General features: G+C 54.3%; 1 protein-coding gene across 1 annotated transcript in view; it reads left to right on the forward strand.

Annotated features, from left to right (window-relative positions):
• DBF4B (DBF4 zinc finger B) overlaps nt 1–17,638 on the forward strand; it is a 32,602-nt gene extending 14,964 nt beyond the window's left edge. Inside the window, exons 5-14 of the mRNA XM_035027482.1 lie at nt 2,403–2,588; nt 3,200–3,250; nt 3,989–4,076; nt 6,113–6,189; nt 7,880–7,913; nt 9,859–9,904; nt 12,341–12,457; nt 15,769–15,877; nt 16,005–16,129; nt 16,970–17,638. Coding sequence (XP_034883373.1) covers nt 2,403–2,588; nt 3,200–3,250; nt 3,989–4,076; nt 6,113–6,189; nt 7,880–7,913; nt 9,859–9,904; nt 12,341–12,457; nt 15,769–15,877; nt 16,005–16,129; nt 16,970–17,528 — 1,392 coding nt within the window. The 3' untranslated portion in view covers nt 17,529–17,638. The remainder of the gene's footprint in view (nt 1–2,402; nt 2,589–3,199; nt 3,251–3,988; nt 4,077–6,112; nt 6,190–7,879; nt 7,914–9,858; nt 9,905–12,340; nt 12,458–15,768; nt 15,878–16,004; nt 16,130–16,969) is intronic.
• Nucleotides 17,639–18,098: the final 460 nt, after the last annotated feature.

Raw genomic sequence — 18,098 nt, forward strand, 5'->3', positions numbered from 1 at the left:
GTTTACATGGCGATCTCATGTAGCTTTCCAAGGTGAAAGGAGAAGCTACAAGGCCTCTTGAGGCTTAGGCTCTACAGCATCTTTCCCTACATTGTATTGTTCAAAAGGAGTCTGATTCAAGGCGATGAAAAAGTGGGCTCTGCCTCCTGATGGGAGTAGGTATACTGGGGTGGGACTGCTGTGCAGCCGTGAAACCATCGACCACGTTTATACAGGAAAATCCTTGCCCTCCTCCCACCCTCTAACGTCTGTTTTTGCCATGTTACAGAAGGTAGATACACTCACTCAAGCCATACCTTTAAAGGTTCTTTTTAACTGTGGTAAATGTATATAGCATAAAATGGGCCATTTTAATCATTGGCAAGTGTACGGTTCTCAGCATGAATTACATGCACGTGCCTGGGCGACCTTCACCACCATTTCCCCAATTTTTATCACCCCACACAGACCCTCTGCAACCAGTAAGCAAGAACTTCCCACTTCCCTTTTCTGCAGCCCCTGCCACTCACAGCTACATTCTGTCTCTCTGAACTTGCCTATTCAAGAGACCTCCTATCAGTGGAATCTCGAATAATCGTCCTTTTGTGTCTGGCTTATCTCAGCATAATCTTTCCCAGGCTCATCCATGTTGTAGCCTGTGTCCAGAACTTCATGTCCTGGCTGAACAATATTTCACTGAATGTATATATCACATTTTGCTCACCCATTCATCTGTCGGTCGCCTGGGTTATTTCCGCTTTTTGGCTGTTATAAATAATGCTGCACTGAACATGGGTGTACAAGCATCTGGTCAAGTCCCTGTTTCCAGTTCCTTGGGGGTGCATACCTAGAAGCAGAATTGCCAGGTGGTGTGGTAGATCCTGTTTAGCTTTTTGAGGAACTAAACATTTGTTGTTGTTGTTGTTGTTTTCTTAAGTTCAGTGCCACGTTTCCCATCCAGTCACCCTTTCGAGAGGGCCGTCGTCCAGCCTTATTTTTAGTGGTGCGCTGGAGGTGGAGCCAACTGTCAGCATCTCCTTCTAGTTCCACATTCAGTACGTCATGTCGGTAGCTTGAAATCAGCCTCGGTGGGAGTTTACCCCCCAGAAATCGGCACATGCTACAAAGCAGGGCTTTTTCCCTACAGAGTGGGTCATGAAGCATCCACCACCTCGCCCGTGTTTATGTCCCTCTTTTCTACTCCCCACACACATGACTTAAATATCCTTGTTTCTCAGGCACCACATTGGGCCCTTGGGATACAAAGATGAGTCAGACCCTCTCAGTGCCTGTGAGGAGCTTACAGATAAGATGAGCAGATACCTGTGCAGCTGAGTAGTGGCCAGACCCTTTCTTGTTTCATATTTTTGCTCCTTTTGGAGTGTGGTCAAGATCACAGGTGCAGTGTCTGAATGCCCCAGTGTGTCTTCACAGGAAAGCCATGGCCTAACTAAGCTACTCTTTCTAATTTTAAAAAAAAATTTAATTTTTTTTAAAGATTTTATTTATTTATTTGACAGAGAGAGACACAGCGAGAGAGGGAACACAAGCAGGGGGAGTGGGAGAGGGTGGAGTGAGAGCGGGGGGAGTGGGAGAAGGGGAGTGGGAGAGGGAGAAGCAGGCTTCCCGCTGAGCAAGGAGCCCCATGTGGGGCTCGATGCCAGGACCCTGGGATCATGACCTGAGCCGAAAGCAGATGTTTAACGACTGAGCCATCCAGGCACCCTCTTTTTAACTTTTTTCAAAGATTTTATTTATGTGTGTGAGAGATCAGGAGCAGGGAGGAGGGGTAGAGAGAGAAGCAGACTCCCCGCTGAGCAAGGAGCCCAATGCGGGACTTGATCCCAGGACCCTGGGATCATGACCTGAGCCAAAGGCAGACACTTAACCGACTGAGCCACCCAGGTGCCCTCTTTTTATTTTATTTTATTTTATTTTATTTTATTTATTTAAGAGAGAGAGGGTACAAGCAGGCAGAGCAGGAGAGGTAGAAGCAGGCTCCCTGCTGAGCAGGGAGCCCGACGTGAGACTCGATCCTAGGACCCTGGGATCATGACCTGAGCTTAACCGACTGAGCCACCCAGGCGCCCCTAACTAAGCTACCCCTAATCCTGTCGGGCGCCATCAGGGAGCTCTTGCTCTGTGCAGACTCAAACTGGTCAAATAACAAAGCCTGTGGCCTTCTGATGCTGGGTCAGGAGCAGCAGTTCTGGAGACAAAAACCTGTATAATATATATATATAAACCCTATTATGTTTCAAGATGATGTCTTCTTAGGGGCTCAGTACAGAACTGCATTTGGTCTATTTAAAGACATTGATTCTGAAACTTCTAGCAGCCAAGATTTCCTTCCCCAACCTCTCAAAATTGATGATTCTACATCTGCATTTTGGTTTTCAGCCACCTCTGTGATCTGGTTTCAGGTAATTGAGGGTTTTCTGAGCAAAGAAGTAAGTTACATCGTGTCCAGCCGCAGAGAGGCGAAAGCAGAGAGCAGTGGGACAAGCCCCAGAGGCTGCCCCAGCCCCAGCGAGGTCAGAGGACAGACACTATCCATGGCCCATCCGAAGGGCGGCCACACCAGGCCTTCACAGAAGCCTGCAGACTCGGTAAGAACCTCATTGGGTAGGAAAGGTGTGTTCTCTGAACAAAGGAAGGAAGCCTTGGTGAGCCCTTGTGGGCAGTCTCCGGCTTTAGTTTCATCTGGTTTAATTTAATCTCTCATTTGAATTCAGGGACTGCAACTATTTTATCATAGCTCTGGATCTAAAACCTCAGCAACTCGTTATCCCCATGCTATCCCTTCTGTGATACGTTTCGCTTTTTATGGGACCTCCGTGTCAGAGGTTCAAAAACAATAGGAAGGTCCTCTGTAAACCAGGGAGGACTTGTTGAAATTGGCCCAGGCTTCTCTGCTGGGGGTGCGGAGACTCTTAGAGAGAGGTCTTAGAACACTGGCGACACTTTGACCTTGGGTAAATGCAGAACGCCCTTCTCCACCCGGGTCCAAGCTGCAGCTACCTGTGGGCGACCCGGAATTGTGTGTGGCTTTACCTTCCCTCCAAAAAGGTCTCTAGGCTCTCACTCTGCTGCTCCTCAGCTGTCACTGCTCCCAGCTTTCCGAGAGACAGGACTCCCAAGACCTCACCGGCGCCTGCGTGGAACTCCGGTGCCCAGGGGGGCCGCAGAGCGCACCTCAGGGTTCTTCTCTTCCTGGCAGGTGCCCAGGAGCAGAGGCAAGGAGCTACTGCAGAAGGCCATCAGAAACCAGGTGAGCCGAGGGAGGCGGGCGCCTCTGGCACGTAACCTTTCTCCCGAGGGTCTTCTGCAGTTCTGCCACAAAATGCACAACTGTGACATGGATCGTCCTTATTTCCTTCTTACGAATGAGGAAGTAGAGCTCAGAGAAGTGAAGCAATTTGTCCAGAGTTCCCCCAGGGCGACAGTGGTAGAGCCTGGATTTGACTTCCCGATCCTTCCATCTCCAGAGCTAGCAAGAGCACCTTGGAGGGATGCCGGGGGACGTGTCTGCGCTGCACATAAGCCAGACTTCGCACATCTTTTATAAGCAGCTGTTTACCCCTTTTGCGAGATCCAGAGCCATTAAAGTTAAGTAGCAGGAGGAGGAGTTAGGGTGATCTTGTGAGAGAAGCGGGTAAAGTGACACGGAGAAGCGGCTGCGGCAGGGGAAGGTGGTGCTGCTGCCCTGCGACGGCGGGGCAGGGACAGCCTGAGGCGGGCACGGCTTCCTGCTTGAGGACGGCGACTGTCGCTGCTGTCTCTCGGGCCCTTGCTGTGTGCTGAGCACATGGCTCACAGAGGACCTCCTGACGGATGGCTCTCTGAGAAGCCTCTGTTGCTTCCAGGTCACAAGTGGCTGAAGCAGCGGTCTGCCCCTCCGGCGAGAACAGGGGTAGACTCTCCCACGATGTCCCTTCGTGGGGTGACCCGGAGCCAGTCAGGCTTTGGGGGGGTCTCTCGCTCCTGCCTGACTGCGTCATTTTTCCAGGAGAGTGGCAGCAGGGGAGGTGGCGGGAGAAGCAGCAGTCTCCTGACCAGTGCCCGCGCCTGGGGAGTGAGGATCCTGCATGTGGACGGTACCGTTTCTGCCCAGGGCTTCTGTGGGGGGGACTTGGCGACGGACTGGGAGCATCCGCTCTTCGAGGGACGTCAGCCAGTGTAAGCTAGCTGAAAACCAAATGCGCTCACTCGCTGTGTTGACCCACAAAGGTGGGGGGCGTGGACCAGCAGTGGTGATAGCAGGGCGCGGGTGCTGGGAGATGCTGCTTTGTTTGCTTTGTTTGCCTGAGCTACAGCTCTCCAGCTGGTGTCGTGATCCTGTTTCACAAATACAGGAATCCACCCAGGTGTCCCAAATCTTTTTTCTTTTTCTTTTTCTTTTTCTGCTTCTTATTATTTAAAGGTTTTATTTATTTGAGAGAGAGTAAGAGAGAGCATGAGCGGGGGAGAGAGGCAGTTGGAGAGGGAGAGGCAGACTTCCCCACTGGGCAGGGAGCCTGATGTGGGGCTCGATCCCAGGACTCTGGGATCATGACCTGAGCTGAAGGCAGACGCCTAACTGACTGAGCCACCCAGGCACTCCTAAAATAAAATCCTCATTTTATTTTTTATTTTTTATTTTTATTTTTATTTTTATTTTTTTTAAAGATTTTATTTATTTATTTGACAGAGAGAGAGACAGCTAGAGAAGGAACACAAGCAGGGGGAGTGGGAGAGGGAGAAGCAGGCTTCCCGCCGAGCAGGGAGCCCGATGCGGGGCTCGATCCCAGGACCCTGGGATCATGACCTGAGCCGAAGGCAGACGCTTAATGACTGAGCCACCCAGGCGCCCCTTATTTTTTATTTTTTAAAGATTTTATTTATTTATTTGACAGAGAGAGACACAGCGAGGGAGGGAACACAAGCAGGGGTAGTAGAAGAGGGAGGAAGCAGGCTTCCCGCAGAGCAGGGAGCCCGATGTGGGGCTCGATCCCAGGACCCTGAGATCATGACCTGAGCCGAAGGCAGACGCTTAACGACTGAGCCACCCAGGCGCCCCTATTTTTATTTACTTTTTTAAAAGATTTTATTTTAGGAGGTGCCTGTGTGGCTCAGTCGTTAAGCGTCTGCCTTCGGCTCAGGTCATGATCTCAGGGTCCTGGGATCGAGCCCCACATCGGGCTCCCTGCTCTGCGGGAAGCCTGCTTCCTCCCTCTTCTACTACCCCTGCTTGTGTTCCCTCCCTCGCTGTGTCTCTCTCTGTCAAATAAATAAATAAAATCTTTAAAAAAATAAAATAAAATAAAAAATAATAAAAGATTTTATTTTAAGAAATCTCTGCACCCAGTGTGGGGCTTGAACTTACAACTCCAAGATCAAGAGTCGCATGCTCCACTGACCAAGCCAGCCAGGTGCCCCAAAAATAAAATCTTTAAAAAAAATTTTTTTTCATGTTCTTTCTTTTATGTAGGGTTGTCTCACACTGTAACCACCTATTTGCAGGTTGTCATAAATTTACATTAGAAGAGCTGTCCTGAATTGGCAGCAGTGACTGGCCCTCATACCCAGCTCCACTCTGAGTCTAGGGTTTTCTCCTAATAACAGTGTAGGGGGCTGATCCAGATCCAGCCTGAGATCTGTGAGGGCCTTTGAGAACTGCGCTCAGGAAGGTCCTGGCCTGGGATGTGGGAGGCTCCGTCGTCACTGGAAAATCAGCCATTTCTGACGTGGTCTAATTTCCTGCCTTCCTGTGTATTAGGGAAGCTCCTGCTGGGCCTTGCATCTAAGGCTGCGTCTGAGTAAATCACATGGCTGGTGTCCCCCCTCCGGAGCAGCTCTTCAGTGGTACCATAAAGCCCTTGAGAGCCGTAAGGCAGCTGCTGTTTGAGAGTTGTACTCAGTGCCACAAAATAGCGTGAAGCCAGCTTACGTACTTCTCCAAGGATAGAGGACCCAGCCCTTTCTTTATTATCAGCAGGTGCAGAGGTGACACATAGCCAGAAGGTGGCAGGCAAGGCTGGTGTGATCCAGTGGGCCAGGTCCGTGAGACGTTGAGCCCCCAGCCCCAGGAAGGGGCCGTGCTGGGGAGAGGAGGAGTGGGAGCCTTTGGCCACAGCCCTTGTTTCCTCCACAGAAATGCTGATGCACGTGCAGCAGCTGTCTCTCGATACTGTGTGTGTGAAGAAACAAGGGCCAAAGAAGAAGCCAGAGGTAGGGCGTCCTGCTGAACTGAAGGGAAACGGACAGTCTGCAGTGGTGAAGTCTGTGACAGCTTCAGTAAATCCCCGACCCAGGCGAGCCGTGTCTAATTGGTCATCCTGGAGAAAGTACGAGGAGTGCGGCCTCTCCGTCATCAGCACGGCCCTTGGGTCCATAGCCTCTCATTGCCCTGTCCTCTCCTCCTGTGCTACCTGCAAATCTCCCATGGTCCACTGAGGCATGCACCGTGGCCTGGGCCGTGGACTGCCTGTGGATAGTCCTGGCCTAGATAAAACAGCAGTGTTCACAGCCTGCTGGCCAGGCTGCCGTTCTGGGGCCAGCTCTTGGCCCAGGAATGAGCCTGCAGATTGCATCGGTGGGGGCAGGGGATGTTGCAGTTTAAAAGAGCTGTCACCTTCCAAATTCTTACTTGGCTTTTCCTTCCTTTGCTGGAGTTAGAACTGTGTGTACCATACATCAAGAGAGCCCAGGCTGATTTATCAAGCCACGGTATCCACCCAGCCTGAATCTAAGGAAGGATTAAGCCTTCCAGGTCCACTGAGGGCCTGGCACCCAGGAGCAGGACCAACCATGGGAGCGAACCGCTCTACCACATGGAGCCCCCTGCCTCAGCGCCCCCTTGCTCCGCACCCTCTGGTCTGGGAGTCTTTGGGTTTCTGCTGCTGCTGTTAACTAGATTTGCATTATTCACCATTCAAAAGGCTGTACAATGAAAGTCTCTCTCCCCTGCAACTTCTTCTCTTCCCCAGCAACCAAGCTCCCTCCCTGAGATAAGCAGTATGAACAGTTTCTCAGGTATCCTCCCAGGGTCCATGCATATATGAGCAGATGGGTCAGAAGTTCCTCCCTTTTACGCAAATGCACGGTATTTTTACTTTGCTTTGTTCACTTAATAATCTATTTTATAGGTACTTAGGGGTCTTCCAGAGTGAGTTCTGGGTGCAGTCTGCTGATATGCAAGGAGATAGGGAAAGCTTCTTTGGGTCATGTTGGCCCTGGAGGTGTGGCCTGGAGGAGAATCCAGAACCTCTGTGGGCCCAGGGGTACACATAGTCATGGACCCACTGGATCTCTGCCACCCCCTCCCCGAACTCTACCTGATTTCTTATTTTTTTTCCATTTAGTTTGTAATACTAGCTTTGTTTGACCTTGACCTAAACATTGGTTTTGACCAACGGGGTCCAAATACACCACACAGGGCACAGGAAAGCGAGAGGCGTGCTCTTCACGCTTGTCCTGTAAGCTGACCTGGAACAGCAGCAGTGCCTAGAAAATGCAAGGTGTCTGGGCACCTGCTGTGCGTCAGGTCTATTACCTCCTCCCCTTGCATTTGTCTGTACGTCGTGGCTACGTCGGCGAGGCGCGTGGGTGCCGCTCGCAGTCCAGGCGGCACAGCGCCAGCCTGCACCCAGGCCCGGGGGCCCTGGAGCTCTTGCTCTTCGCTGTGCCCTGCATTCCCTCCACAAAGTCAGCTGCCACTGAGATGCGCACACAGGGCTCGCCACCCATCGCGTCCCTGGGGAGGCAGAGGGAGCCATTGTGTCAGGTCTGCCCTTGCTCATGGCCCAGCCGACCGCAGGAAGCGAAGTGGGGCAGACTCACAGCGACTCACCTCCCCAGGCCCGCTTCCTCGACCCTCTAGCTTCCTCGAATCCTTAACCTATTTTCCCTTTCCATTTAGGGAACGTGTCCAGCAGAGTCAAGAACGCGAAAAGGTCAGTGTCGTAGCTCTGCTCATCTAATTGCAGTCCCTCCCTCCTAAACGCTTCCCCACGGCTCCCTCTGTGGCAGCATCTGCTCGCTTTTCTTCAGCAGGAAGTGAGTCCAGGTTGTGTTGCCCTGTTGTGTTTGCAGGGCCTGAGCTTTGGAGACGAGAGGGTGGGAGGAGGGTATCGGTGAGCAAGCCCAGAGCTGCCCGGCCGGAGCTTTTCCTTCGTGCCAAGAGCTCATGCAGCCGCTGCCACTTCCTGGGCGCTGAGTGAAGTTTGCCTTCCTTTTCCTCTGATTCAGGAGCGGTTTGGGGTGGGCAGTGTGACAGCTGCCTACCACTCTCCCAAATGCCAGACTCCCTGAAATTGACAAACCAGCAGATTGACAGCCCGGCTCCCGGCCCCTCTTGGACCGCAAGAGAGTTTCTCCCCCTGGATGTTTCTCCCAAAGATGCTCTTTAAGTGACATTTATTCGTGCACAAGCAGGAGCTAAGAAAAGTCACTTGGCACCTCTCGTGTTCAAAATTCAAGGAAATCTGTGGGGGAATTGATTTTAATCACTGTCTCAGTTAATTAGAAAGACAAGAAATCGCCCCCAAAAAGTAATTAATGGGGGCTGATGCCTTGCGAGGAGCGAGGCTGCTTTTTGCTTGGGCACTGGCGGAGCTGTGAGTGGGTCTGAGGCGGGAGGCGTCAGCCTCGGGGGGGCAGGGGGGTTGGGGGGGTTGTCCAGGGGCTGCTGGGGCCGCCCGGGGCTCCCAACCTGCCTTGGCTGCCCTTCTTTTTTTTTTTTTCAAAGCATCCAGTATTTGTGTTTTTATTTCCTATTACCTTAAAAGTTCAGAGTATACTGCCAAGAAAACTAGCCTAGGTTAGAAAACCACATTTTTTCCTCCTCTACCCTGGGAGTCAATCAACAGGGAAGCAGAAGATGGCTGGCATCAAGCACAGAAAAATGGTTATACCACCTATTACTGCCTCCTAAAGATGCCTTCTGGAGACAGGGCACATCCTTTATGGAAGCTTCCTGATCACTAAATAGAGTTTATGCTCCCTTTTTAAAAAAAAAAAAAAAAATTATTGTTATGTTAATCACCATACCTTACTTACATCATTAGTTTTTGATGTAGTGTTCCGTGATTCGTTGTTTGTGCATAACACCCAGCGCTCCATGCAGAACATGCCCTCTTTAATACCCATCACCAGACTAACCCATCCTTCCACCCCTCTCCCCTTTGGCTGCCCTTCTGACAGGCCTTCTGTGAGAAGTAGAAATGGTTCTTAATACCTAAGAGATCTTGTAAACTGTGTGAATAACTAGCTCATAGCGGATAAATTTCTTGATTAACTGAGCAAGTTCGTCTTCCCAGCAGCCCTTTGCCCTGTTATCCAGGATCCAGATTTCACCTTTGGTATTTTTTTTTTAACTGCCCTCCTGCTATGATCCGTAAACACTCTTCAGCTCTCTTCCTCCCTGCTTTCCCGCAAAAAGCCCAGGATTCTCCTGGAGTGTTCCTCCTGGGAGTGTTCTCAGGCCCCTTGGGATTCTGAGACAGCAGGAGGGAAGGTCAGGGAAGGACCGAAGGCATTTAGCGGAAACGAGCTGGGGCTGAGTTCTGCCCTGTGGGCAGGTTTCTAACCCTCGGCTGACGGCCTCCAGAACCCACACACGGCAGGGTCCTGTGCCCTGCTGTGGGGTGGATGGCACCCTGCGGCCTCTCCCCAGTAGGGGACCTCCCTCTCGCACCCTAGGTAGAGGCCAGAGGAGATGGGGGTGGGTGCCTGACCTCAGCCAAACGGAAAGGCGCACTTCGGGGTGGCGTGGGCTCTGGTTCCGCGTGGCTCTTAGACCTCGGCAGAGCCTCGCCTCTCTGAGCGTTTCCTGTGCGTGTGGTGCGGGCCCTGCACAGGAGCCGACAGATGGCTCATGTGTGTGCGTTTCCTTTCCAGTGGCCAGGCTGAAGGCACCGTTCCTCAAAATCGAAGATGAGAGCAGGTGAGTGGTGGGGGGCCCCCTCTCTCTCCCCTCAGCCCCACCAGGCCTGCACGGAGGACAGGCACTCAGGGGCCCCAAGCTGATGTGGGGGTCATGGAGCCCCTCAGCCCTCCACCTTCGTCTTCCCCAGAAGCTGCTCTCTCCCTCTGTCACGGAGAAGTCTCCCACAGACCAGGAGGAGCCTCTGAAGGTGACATTGCACAGTTGGCCCTCCTCTTGGTCGTGAGTCAGAGGTTAGTGACCCTGAGTGTGCATTACCTCCTTTTAATGCTCTGCTTTTAGGAGCGCCCGTGTCCCACCCAGGCTCATTGCTCCTCCTTTGCCCCTGGGCACACACTGACCCTCACTACCGAATCCGTGCTGGCCCCGGACGGCGCCAGTAACCGTCATCTTGGCTGAAGCCAGGGTGCTCGGGCTGGTGTTGGCGAGTCCCTTGTCAAACCATCTTGTACTGGAAGGCTTTCTTTTTTTTTTTTTTTTAATGTTTTATTTATTTATTCATGAAAATCAGAGAGAGAGAGAGAGGCAGAGGCAGAAGGAGAAGCAGGCTCCCCGCCTAGCAGGGAGCCCGATGGGGGACTCGATCCCAGGACCTGGGATCATGACCTGAGCCGAAGGCAGACGCTTAACCATCTGAGCCACCCAGGCGCCCCTACTGGAAGCCTTTCTGTTTGGCTGTGCAAAACCCTTTGCTGACACCTGTTATCTCGTGAGGGCCTGGGAAAGACTGGCATGAGGAGAGCCCATCCTTTTCCTAGTGGGGAAACTGAGGTCAGAGAAATTAAGGGACTTGTATACAGCCATGTTGCCCATGAAGCTCAGCCCAAGGCCAGAATCCAGGTGTCCTGCCTGTCCTGCCTGGTGTCCTCCCCGCTCTGCCCTGTCTGTCCCCCAGTAGGGCCCCTTCTTTCTAGAGCAGGAGGGCACATGGGTGATAACCTATGAGCTGTTAGTCATCTTGGTTATCACTGACTCTTCAATAAGTACTAGTTCAAAAACTGTGAATCTGTAGTGACCTCAAAATTAAAAGTTGGTTTTGGGTTTGGGCTTTGTTTTGTTTTGTTTTTAAAGAAGAAGCCCATGTGAACCCAGCAGAGACTCCTGGGACCAGAGCTTTCTGGGTCCTTTAGCCTCAGGCAGGGCAGCTGAAAGGCCCGATGCCGGAAGCCTGGCGTGCCTGCCTGTCCTCCAGGTGGACCTAGGTTTCCTTCTTGGCGCCTGAACACAGGAGAGACTCGGCTTTGGTGGCCCAGAAATGAGTGGAGGGGACGCAGGGAGATAATGAGGTACTCTGTTCTCCAGTTCCAGTGGGGTGAGGGGGTGCACGTCCTCCACCCCAGCCCCTTCACTACCAGTTAAACACTGTGGTCCTGGCTCGTACACATGCCAGTGCCCCAGCGTCGCACTGCATGTGGCTGGCACACGTCACTTATGGGGGGGCGTACGCGTGTTGGGGCACCCCTGGCAGCGTAGGCAAGAGTGGAGACGAGCTTTCTTATGCTTCTGTTTACGAGCTCTCTTGAAGCCCAAAACCTCTCCGGCCTCAACTCTGCAGCCTTCTGGGCAGAAACAGACCATTGAAGAGGAAGAAAGCGGGGTACCGGGGCCGGGAAGGGCACCTCCCTCTCCTTAAGAGCCCAAGGAGACGCATGTATTAATCCACCCCGAGGCCACAGGGCTCTCACCGTGGGCCCCGCCCCCAGAGGCCCGTGGCCCTCACTCCCCTCTTGCGCACAGGCTACTGCCGCCAAACACGGCGTGCCTCCCAGCTACCGCATCAGGCTTTGCTCGGGGTCCCCAGGTCACCAGCCCTGGCTCTGGAAGTCTCTTGAATATGAGCAACTTGAGGCAAGCCACCAGAACCATTCAGTATAGGTCTGACTACCCAGAACCTTCACTGTGCTTCTCTCTTCCATTCAGAATACCTCCCCTCGGGTGGTACCGAGGAGCAGCCCAGAGCAAAGACGTTCCTCTTCGCGGAATAGGAAAGTCATTGTTCTCGTCTAAACATTCCTCCATTTAGGCCTGCCAGGCTAGAGTCCTCAGAGGTGGTCAGGGTCAGGAAGCAAAGTGGAAAGATGGATCAGGAGTCGGGAGATTTGGCTTGTTGCCTGGTCTCGACCACTTACCAGTCGTGAGCCCTTGGGCAAGTCACAGAACATTTTGGGCTTCGTTTCCTCTTCTGTCAAATGGGCTAATACCACATGTTCCGCTTTGCTCAGACGAGGCAGGGAGGGTAAATGGGCTTGATGAGTAGCCAGGGGGAGCGTTATCAGTCTCACAAGGAAGGCTGGGGAAGGTCTGGTTTTAGAACTGAGGAGTTGTGTGGGGGAGAGGCCACTTTATCAGGACTGGGATTCTTGGGGGTTGGGCGGGCCCCCCTTCCCCCCTCCCTGCCACCCACGGTATTCAAAATGGAAGTTCTCTGTGTTTCAGGAAGTTTCGTCCCTTCCACCATCAATTTAAGTCCTTTCCTGAAGTTTCTTTTCTGGGACCCAAAGATGCAAGTCCCTTTGAGGCCGCGATGACCCCGGGCAGCTCACATCATACCAGGTGGGTGTTGCTGGTCTGAGTACCAAGGGCCAGCAGCAGGCACGGCCCTTCCCCCAGGGAGCCTGCTGGTCCCATTTGGGAATGGCCATGTGTTCGCTCCTGAGGCAAAGTCTGTTCTGGGAACTTCGCCCAGAGAAGAGAGATACTAGGAGTCTTCATCCGTTTTACTTGGTGTTCTCCATCCCTACTAAGGAATTTGACTTGTGTCCAGAGGGCAATAGGCTGGTTTCTGAAACTCAGATCTACACTCCATCTTCATCACAGGGCCCTTGGCTCCCATTAAAAATGCAGGTTCTCAGACTCCATACCTACAGAACCACAGTCTCTGATGATGGAACCCCCAAAACTGCATTCTTGTGAGTGGCTCCCCAGGTGACCTTTATGCACATCAGAGTTGGAGGCCTCTGGGGCTAAACATCAGGAATAACTTAGGGGGCAGGGAATCCAGGGACCTGCCACATTGTGTGGCCCAGAGTAGCTTGTAGGCATGTGGGCTTGTAGGGTTGTTCCTCCTTTCTGTGGGTGAGAATTTGAACCTTCCCCGAGTGGAGTGCAGAAGGGATGTGGTTCGGGAGACGGACAGATGCCTTCTTGGACCTTCTTCTAACCTCTGCGTCACAGGGTTAGTCCACAGACCAGGAGACCAGGACAGGCAGACTCCCCGCATGAGAGTTCCCAGGGCCAAGGAGGGCCTGTGGGTCCTCCCAGTGGACAGAGACCATGAGCAAGCCGAAGTGACAGCCCGGTGCCCTGCATCCCTTTCCAGGAGGTGCAAGGGGTACCAGTAGGCGGCGCCAGGCCTGGGATGGCTGCCAATTACAGAGGAGCAGAGGTGGTGAGGGAGAGATGGTGAAGCATTGGTGTCTGCATGGGAGGAATATAGGGAAAGAGTGGCCCAGGCTCGGGGGGCAAGATTGGTTGGGGGGGCGTGGAGAAAATCTGTGAGGAAATGTTTAATTTTTTTCATTTAAAAATTATTATATTTTGGTTCCAAATTAGAGAGTTACAGAGGGGTTTTTTTTGTTTTTTGGGTTTTTTTAGATTTTTATTTATTTGTCAGAGAGCACAAGCAGGGGGAGCAGCAGGCAGAGGGAGAAGCAGGCTCCCCGCCGAGCAAGGAGCCCAATGCGGGACTCGATCACAGCGCCCTGGGATCATGACCTGAGCCAAAGGCAGACGCTTGACCCACTGAGCCACTCAGGTGTCCCAAGAGTTACAGAGGGCTTAAAGTGAAAAGTCTGGGGGTACCTGGGTGGCTCAGATGGTTAAGCATCTGCCTTTGGCTCAGGTCATGATCTCTGGGTCCTGGGATCAAGCCCCGCATAGGGCTCCTGGCTCAGCAGGGAGTCTGCTTTTCCCTCTCCCTCTGCTGCTTCCCCTGCTCATGCTCTCTCTCTCTCTCTCTCTGTCTTTGTCTTAAATGAATAAATCAAATCTTTTTTTAAAAAATAAAGTGAAAGTCTATATTCCACACCTACCCACCAATCTCCAGATTGTGGGTCTGTCCAGAGATAGTTTGTGTGTGTTGACAGAAGTACATCATGTATCCTTCACTCCTCTTCTGTAAAGAGTAGGATAACATTGACTGAGCTGGATCTAGCCTTTTCCACTTAATGTATTCTAGATTAATTTCCTATTAGTCCCTAGAAAGCATCTTCATTCCCTTTTATGGATTCAGGGTCTTCCATCATATGGTGGGGTTTTTTTGTTGTTGTTTTTTTTTTAAGATTTTATTTATTTGACAAAGAGAGACACAGTGAGAGAGGAAACACAGGCAGGGGGAGTGGGAGAGGGAGAAGCAGGCTTCCTGCAGAGCAAGGAGCCCGATGTGGGGCTCGATCCCAGGACCCTGGGATCATGACCTGAGCGGAAGGCAGACGCTTAACGACTGAGCCACCCAGGCGCCCCCATCATATGGTCTTACTGTATTTTCTTTAACTAGTCTCTTCTTGATGGGTACTTAGATTGTTTCCAGGCTTTTGCTGTTATAAATAATGCTGCAGTGAATAGTCTCACTCTGTAAATTTGTGGAATAAATTCCTAGAAGTGGAGGTGCTGGGTCAAAGGGTTCCTGCATTTATAATGTTGATAAACATGGCCAAATTGCTTCTCGTGGGGGTGATGCCCGTGTGCACTCATGCACCTTGGCCCGCACCCAGCTGCCCCCCCCCCCCAACCTGGGCTGTCCCGCATGCCGACCTCTGCCAGCCTGCTAGGTTAAAAACTGTCTCTTGGTGTGATTTGCATTGTCATTTTTTCTCATTATGAATGAGGTTAAGTACATTCGTATGTTTGATCATTTGAATTTCTTTCTGTGTGAACCTTCTTTATGTCCATCGTCCATTTTTCTTTTCGGTCACTGTTTGCTTTTCTTTTTTTTTTTTTTAAGATTTTATTTATTTATTTGACAGAGACACAGCGAGAGAGGGAACACAAGCAGGGGGAGTGGGAGAGGGAGAAGCAGCCTTCCCGCAGAGCAGGGAGCCCAATGTGGGGCTTGATCCCAGGACCCTGGGATCATGACCTGAGCCGAAGGCAGACGCTTAATGACTGAGCCACCCAGGCGCCCCACTGTTTGCTTTTCTTATTGATTTGTGGAACCCTCCACATATTTGGGAATGAGCCCTCTGTGTTATTAGTTATAAATACCCCCCACCCCTGTCTGTGATTTGTCTGTTGTTTACATTTTCTGCCACGCATACATTCTTTGAGATTGCATGTAGTTGAATTTATCAGCTTTTTTCTGTTTTCTGGATTTTGCATCATGCTCAGAAAAGTCCTGAAAGGAGACTATTTTGGACTTTGTTGAGTTTGCTCAGCCAGCCAAGCAGCCACTAAAAATACGGGCCTGAAATTAAGACGAGAAGTCAGGTTCGAGAAGGAGACTGGCGAGTCCTTGGTGAAGGTGGCAGCTGTGCAGGGGGCAAGCCGGCGAGAGGGAGGAGACTGCCTGAGCCTGGGGAAGGCGACCCTCGGGAGGGGAGGGCGGGAGCAGCAGAGGCCCCTCGCTGCCACTGAGGCCTTGCCCCTTGCCTCGTGCAGGGCAGAGGGATGTGGGTTTGGGTGTGAGCTCGAGCTGCAACTGTCCTGGGAGGCGTTCCTGCTGGCGCCGGCACCCGGCCTCACCTGTGCTTTGCCCTGTGGGGGCAGGGACGGGACGGGGTGCCCACCGGGAGCTCTCACCTTCCTTGTTGCCTCTCCTGCCACCCAAGTGGGGGCAGGCCTGTGCGTGCCTGCCCAGCTGTCTTGGTCCGCCCCCTGAGGGCCCAGTCCTGATCGCTTCCCCCACCCCTACCCCGCGCTTTCCCCAGAGAACCCAAGGACCGCGAGCCGAGCCTGCGATCGGCCGCCCGCACCCTGCCCAGGAGGAGGAAGGGCTTCTGTGAGTGCTGCCAGGAGGACTTTGAGGAGCTCCACGCGGTGAGCCCTCCCTGCCGAGCAGCTTCTCCTGGGCTGCTCTGACAGCACCCTTGCCCCCCGGCCTCCACCCCGTTCGCATCCCCCCCTGCTCTTGTCTAATGCCCTGTGCCCCTCTCACCCCGGGCAGCATCTCCAGAGCACCCGGCACCGGGGCTTCGCCCTAGAAGCCCACCCGTACGCAGAAGTCGATCGGGTCATTGCCCAGCTCGGCCACAGCTTTGCTGACGCCCCCTCCCGGGCCGGCCTCCCCAGGTGAGCGCCCCGCCCATCCTCGCTCTCCTGCTGCCCCCCGCTCTAGATGGGAAGGAGCCCTCAGGCTGGTGACAGTGGGGACCAGACTGTGGCGCTTTTCTCTTTCCCACCAGCTTCTGTCCTGGTTCTCTCGGGGTTTGGTGGGGGTTGGGAGCCCTCCATTTGTGGCTCCAGCTGACGGGGACGGCCCCCACCAGCACGCGGCTGCTTCCATGGTTTGTGGGGGTGGGGAGCACGGTTGAGCAGTTGCTGCTCCTGGCATGTCCCTGGTGGTGTGCCCGTGTGGCCTTCTGGAAGTAGAGAGGGGGGTTCCTGGGTCCCTCTCAGACGGGTAAAGAGTAAGATCTCTCTGCCTTTCTAGAAGTTACCCCCAGAGAGGACTGCAGGAGGTGTTCTGGAATCCCAGGTTCCTCTGAGCCCAGCTTCCCCTGCTGCCCACCACGGAGCTGTGGCTTCCCCTCTCGAGCCCAGTCCTCAGCTCCCTGGGCTCAGTTTGGAGAGCCAGGCTTGGTGCTGCATTCTCCGGCCGCCAAAGGGCACAGCCTCCGCTGCAAAGTTATTAAATGGAACAGCCTCTAACCTGTTCCTCCGGCCAGCCCTGACCACAGGCCACAGAGCCGAGAGGGGCGCAGCCAGCCCTGGCCACCGCTGCAGGGGCAGCCCGAGAACGGGCCTTCCGCCGAGCCCCAGAGTGGGCCGCTCGCTTCAGCACAGCAAACCCAGGGTAGCGCCTGCGGGCCGCACCCCCGCGCGCCCCCAGCCCCGGCCCGGGAAGACCCCAACTTGCCGCCTGCTCTGGAGTTGAGCCCTGAGGCCCACTGGCGGTGTCTGTCCCCACAGGCAGCCGGGCTCCCCGTCTTCAGATGGTGACCCTCTGTGGCCTGAGACTCTGCCTCCCGGCCAGCCTTCCCGGCCCCGGGCCGCATGTCCCGGGATGAGACAGGAAGACGAGCTCCCGGCCCCGGGCGCCCCAGAGCGAGCCGGCTCGGAGGGCAGCGTGAAGCCACCCGCCGAACCCATGGGGGCTGGCCACGTGCCAGGACCAGTAGCAAGCTGCCGGGAGCTGGGGGACTCAACGGATGTCATTGCAGATCCCTCAGGGACACCAGGGTCCAAGAGCCCTGTACACCAGTGCCTCCCAACACGCTCTGGTTCTGCGGAATTCTCCGGCCTGGACGTGGCCCCTGTTGGCCACAAGCGGAAGGTTCAGCTCCCCGGTGGCAATCCCGAGAAGAGGTCAGGGGTCTCCCAGCCACAGGCCTCCTCCTTCGTCCCGAGAGCCAGCAGCCCCTGTGGCACCAGGACAACCAGTGGCAGGCCTCTCCTCTGCCTTCCCCTTCCAGGCTGCGAGCACAGGCCCTTGGCCTCCCTCCTCCCCGTCCCAGAGCCCCTCCCCTGACAGCCCACGGAGAGGCCAGCAGAGCCCCCTTGGCCTGGGGGAGGATGGCCCCCCGGGATCTGAGGAGTATGAGCGTGCAGCCCCCCCATCCCCGGCCCTGTCCGCAGCCCCCCCATCCCCGGCCCTGTCCGCGGCCAGCTGGCTCCAGGCCAGCTGTCAGCCACCTGCACTCAGCGGTGGACATGCAGGCCCCAGAGGGACCTGCGAGGGCCAGTCCGCCAGCGGAGGAGCCGGCTGCTCCCAGTGGTCCTGCCCACCCACCCCCGCCCCGGTCTCCCAGCACCCGCAGAGGACTGCTCCCCGGAGTTCCCTGGGGCCCTGGGGCCGCAGCAGCCCCCAGCCTGAGGGCCAGAGACGCAGATCCTAGTGCTACCTCTGCCGAGCACTGCACACCGCCCGGGGAGGGGAGCGCCTCAGGCCTCCCTGCCGGAAGAGCCCGGGGCCTGGCCTTTGAAGTCCAGGTGAACAGCCGGCCGAGCTCTGTGGGGTCGACAGAGCCAGTCCACCCACTCGCCGGGTCTTGGGGGCGTGCCAAGAGAGTGTGGGCTGGGGGCTGCTCTCTGCCCCTAC

The sequence above is a fragment of the Mirounga leonina genome, unplaced genomic scaffold, assembly GCF_011800145.1.
Source record: "Mirounga leonina isolate KUSES-001 unplaced genomic scaffold, KU_Mleo_1.0 Mir_200, whole genome shotgun sequence".
Classification (NCBI taxonomy): Eukaryota; Metazoa; Chordata; class Mammalia; order Carnivora; family Phocidae; genus Mirounga; species Mirounga leonina.